Below are 5277 nucleotides of genomic sequence, written 5' to 3' on the forward strand. Positions count from 1 at the left end.
CATTTGCGGTCAATCTATAAGTAAGATAGAATTATTCACCTACACGCAGAAATTGGAAAGCGGTCAAACATATACTTCGTTATCTTAGAGATGCAGGTTACTTGTCAGATTCTCACAATGGTAGATCAGAAAGAGGTTATTTATCTACATGTGATGGTACAACCATTTCATGGAGATCTATGAAACAAATCATGGAAACAACTTCATAAAATCCTACATAACTATTACCACTACATGAAGTCACTTCGAAGAAGACATTTTAAGTAGCTACTACAAATAATATCGTCTCACATATAAATGTATGCATGAGGGGGAGAAATAAATATTTTCTGCACTCTTTTTCCCTTCACCAGGGTTTTGTCCCACTGAATTTTTTCTAGTAAGGTTTTAACGAGGCATGTCCTCAATGGACATCCAAGGGGGAGTGTTATGAATATTTATGTTAGTGGATGTCCATCCATCTCCTAGTTCTTCATCTTCCTATTCCATACTTAATATGTGTTGAATATGTGTGATTTTCTATCTCCCTTGAGTCCTATAAATAGATACCCATATTACAATGTAAAACACACTTGAAAGAAGATGATAATACAATGTTATTTTTTCCCTTCTCTTTCTCTCATTCATCTCTCCTTTATTTCTATATTGTTTTGGTTAATTTCATAACAATATATGTATTGTATCATACTTAAGTTTTTGCAATGTAATTTTAGAATGAAACGTTAAAAGCAACATTCAGCTTCTCATGACAATATTCATTGTTGTAAATGATAGGAAGAAAAGCATTACACAAATATTTAATTTTTTTAAACATAAGTAAATTAAAATTATTTTAGAGACACTATATCGAAAAGATATATCAAAGTTTTTTTCTTTCATTTTTAAAAATAAAAAATTATTGTAAGATATATATAAATAGTGTTCTTTAAGTTTTACAAAAATAATATATATATATATATATATATATATATATATATATATATATATATATATATATATATATATATATATATTATAAATAGGGTTAAGTATGTTTTTGGTCCATAAAATTACTAAATTTTGTTTTTAATCCCTATTAAAAAAATAACATATTTTGGTCCCCACAAAATTATTATGCACGCAGTTTTAGTCGTTAATATTAAACTGATGTGTATTTTGAATGATTATTTTACATAAATGTTTCGAACGTTGTTAAAAGTTCCTAAAAAAAAGGAACTCAAAATTTGATTTATAAATCGAGATTTACATTACTTTTATCATTATCTTTTGAAATTTAAAATTTCATATTTAATTCTTCTCATTTTAAAAAAATTTATAATTTAGTAAAGATATACTTTATAGTATTCTAAACACGTATGAAAAAAATTATTCAAAAATTTTAAAGTTTAAAGTTTTCAAAATTTTATAAAATAACAAGGACTAAAAATGTATGCATAAAAATTTTATAGAGACTAAAATATGTCATTTTTTAACAGGGACTAAAAATAAAATTTAAAATATTTATAAGGACCAAAAACATACTTAACCCTTATAAATAACTGGTTAGATACGGTTAAAAAATGTTGTATACCTACGGGCTACGACATTTAAAATTCAATTGAGACAAACTTACCTTTGAAAAATGTGTAATCACTACTTTGAGATTAAAGATATTTGTTTCAAATTTTACTTTTGTTGCGGTGATTTCTAGAACACAAAAAATAGTATTTCGATTCACACAACACTTATAATTTTGAAATTTGAGAGAATATTGTTGCACTCCAAAATTTACCCTCCTATCCCGGGATCAAGGTTCCATCTCTCAAAAGCTACAACAGAAGTGACTATTCTGCCGGTCAATACAGTAAAGTGAGAATTTGGGTTTTTTGTGTGTAAGAAACCCTAAATTAAGAGGTATTATTGAAGAATAATTTAATATTTTAATATGTTGCCTATATTTTTGAATGTATAAATAGACTAGTAGTAATTGTCATTTAAATTTAATATTTTTTTCTTACACCTTTATAGCTGTTATTGCAGAGTAGTAATATATTTTTTTTTCTTTCTTAAACCTTGTGCACTAACACCATATGTATCATATGAATGTTAAATAACCACGCATATCGGACACTGCAGCTAGGGGTGGGAATAGGCTAGGGCGGCCTACAGGGGCCTATGGCCTAGCCTACTTAAGGCCAGACCAGGCCAGGTCTATTTGATAAAAAGGTCAGGCTTGAGCTTTTTTAAAAGCCTATTTAATAAAATAGGCCAGGCCTAGGCTATTAAAAAAGCCTATAAAACCTTGTAGGCCGTCCTATATTTTCATATATATTAAAATTAGTCTAAATAGTTTGGCCTATATATGCATATATATTAGAAAAAGTGTTAAATAGATTGGTTTTAATATATATATATATATATATATATATATATATATATATATATATATATATATATATATATATATATATATATATATATATATATATATATATATATATATATATATATATTAGAAAAAAATGATAAGTAGGTCGATCTAAATGTTCATATATATGCGACCTATTAGGCTTCTTAAGTAATATGAATTAATTGAAAATATTAATAAGAAAGAGGCTTTTAAATAGGCTTTCAGGTCAGACCAGACTTTTAAAAAAGTCAGGCCAGACTGAAAAAACAAGCCTATAGTAGGCCATAGGCCAGACTCAGGCCTTGTAAGTTTATTGTAGGCCAGACCCAGGCCTTATAAAGCCTAGCCTAGCCTATTCCCATCCCTAAGTCTGCAGCGAAACTAAGAACTATCCGTGCTTTAGTATGTAGCTGCAAATGTACGCATAAACCAACAACTCCCCCGGAAAACAGAATCACAATTTTTTTTGAAGGTTTTGAATTTTTGATTTCATAAAGAAATTTAGGAAGCATTCCAACGTAACAGCAACGTGACCCGGTTTGACAATTTCTCAAAATGCTACAAGATTTGTATTTTATTACACTATCAAGATTCTCTTGTCAATAAGACAATCATACACGACTCTCTTCACCTAAATTATTTCATGTTTATCTCTTGTCTTGTTTGGTCTATTTTACCAACTTTAAGATAACCAAATCTTAATATTATTGTTTAGATCACACACACCTTCAAAGGGAAATGAAATACAAATACAATAAGTATCATTTATATTGTTCTTTAAAGCACCACCTGAAGCATAGACAGACACAACAAGTTGATGATATTATCCACATTAGTGACACAAATGGAAGATGGACCTTGATGCCCTCAGAAACAACCTCAGCCACAGTGTTTAATGTGTTTTTAGTGGATTCCCTTTTGATTATATGGTTTGCTACTTGAGGTATCCACTATCACCAGAACTTCCACCATCATTTGTCGTATTGCCCCTGTAGTTTACTCTGTTCAACAATCAACACCCTTTTGAATGTTCTTTCATATATTTGATAAATTGTTTTACTATTGCACGTGCATACCTCATTCCTCACTTCTTCTTACCTCCCTTGGCCCTACAATACACAAACATGTCTATATGTGCCTACCTCATTTTAGGTCCATCTCTTATGTTTTAATCATGAGGTCTACATCCACAATTTATTCCGGGCCGACCACAATTTCACTCTGACAGTAAAAAAACAATCATCGTCTAATTAAATCAAACGGCTCTCTGCAAAGCACATCACATGATCATGCGTGAACAGTTTCAACCGCTCTTGATATATAAGAGGAAACCGGGTCATTTCATGTGTTCAAATCAATTCTCTTATATTTCTAGTTCCTAACTGAACACTATTATTTTCATGTTAATAATAAGATATTCAGGTTAGGTTAACATAAATACATAATTCACCGTTGGATAAGTATGCGGCGATATGTGAAAAAAACAACTGTTTATTTGTTCTGTACAATAGACGTAAACTTAAAATTTGTTAATAAACATCAACATCTAAATCTTTTATTTCATATATATTATCCTTGTAAAATTTATACATGTCCAAAGAAGGGACAAGTACAAGTACAATCACTGAATGGATGATACAAGAGTAGTAAGTAAAAGGAAGATAGAGTAATTCATATATATTTAGAAACATCAAAATAGTCTCATCTCATAATCTCAATCATGTGGAATTGATTGGTTTTGAGGAGTCATCATTGAGTTGTGAAGTGGTGGTGCATGGAATTTCAGAAAAATCTTCCATATTGCAAGGAAAAGAGTTACCAATTTGCATATCAGCTACCATTTGGCGAAGATCGAAAGTTTCTTCCTTAAGGCGTGCATTCTCTTGAACAACTCTGTCATGTGACTCAGAAACATGATTGAGTTTGTCAACAAGATTATTATTCTCAGTCCTGAGTCTTACCACTTGTGACCAGAGTTCATCCAAGTGTTTTTGTTTCCTCATCCTTGATCTCCTTGCTGATTCTCTGTTGGATATCATTCGCCGGTGCTTCCTTTCGTCGATCACGTTGTTGAACTGAAGCTCATCGGCTTCATCGGAAGTAGTTGAGTTGCTGCTTAGACATGAAGGAGGTGCAAATTCATGCCCTGCTGAGGGGTAATGGCAGTTTGGTAAAGTGCTTAAGAGATTATTTAGATGAAAATTTGGTATTTCACTTTGTGGGAAAACATAGTTTTGAGGAATTTGGAATGAATTCTCAGGAGGAACTATATAATTGAGTCCATTAATATCACTAGGAACCATGGCTACAAGTTTCAAGATATTGTTGGAAATTATTATATATGGTAAGAGTTTGTTATGATAGGAGAACTGAAGAATGTTGTGTGAGAAATGGATTGAATTTATAGGAAGATGATGGCATGAAAAGTGGGACCAATATGAGGAAAGAGACATAGTGCTTAGGGCTTACATGAGCAGAAATTCAACAATAATTGGGAAGTGCTTCAAGTTTATGTATGTTTGGTATGAGATATACATCAACAAAAAAGGATTACTTTTTATCATATAAGTGGCTATCTTGACTCCATGTGCATGTTATAATGTTTTTGATTATTTATCTTATGTATGGCTATGGATAGTATTACTATTACTATATGCATTTACTCAAAGTCTCGCTTCCACAGCAAAACCAAAGTTAAATCCATAACTTTACGATATGTCAGTCTACTGATTTAACTTGTTAGCGTATTAGTTTATAATTTGTTTTGTAAAAATTGATTTGTTTTTGCATGCAACTGTAAAAATCAGTCATTCGAATCGAAGAAGATCACAATGAACAACAACACATTTCTTCAAATAATTTAATACTATTAGTTATTTAAAACTGCG

The 5277-nt window shown here is 30.6% G+C and overlaps 1 protein-coding gene across 1 annotated transcript; it reads right to left on the reverse strand.

Annotated features, from left to right (window-relative positions):
• Positions 1–3842: 3842 nt before the first annotated feature.
• On the reverse strand, positions 3843–4837 carry LOC131646059 (basic leucine zipper 43-like). Its single transcript, XM_058916227.1, has one exon. The coding sequence runs from the start codon at positions 4690–4692 to the stop codon at positions 4108–4110; it is 585 nt and encodes a 194-aa protein (XP_058772210.1). The 5' UTR covers positions 4693–4837; the 3' UTR covers positions 3843–4107.
• Positions 4838–5277: the final 440 nt, after the last annotated feature.

This window comes from Vicia villosa, linkage group LG2 (genome assembly GCF_029867415.1).
Source record: "Vicia villosa cultivar HV-30 ecotype Madison, WI linkage group LG2, Vvil1.0, whole genome shotgun sequence".
In the NCBI taxonomy this organism is placed as follows: Eukaryota; Viridiplantae; Streptophyta; class Magnoliopsida; order Fabales; family Fabaceae; genus Vicia; species Vicia villosa.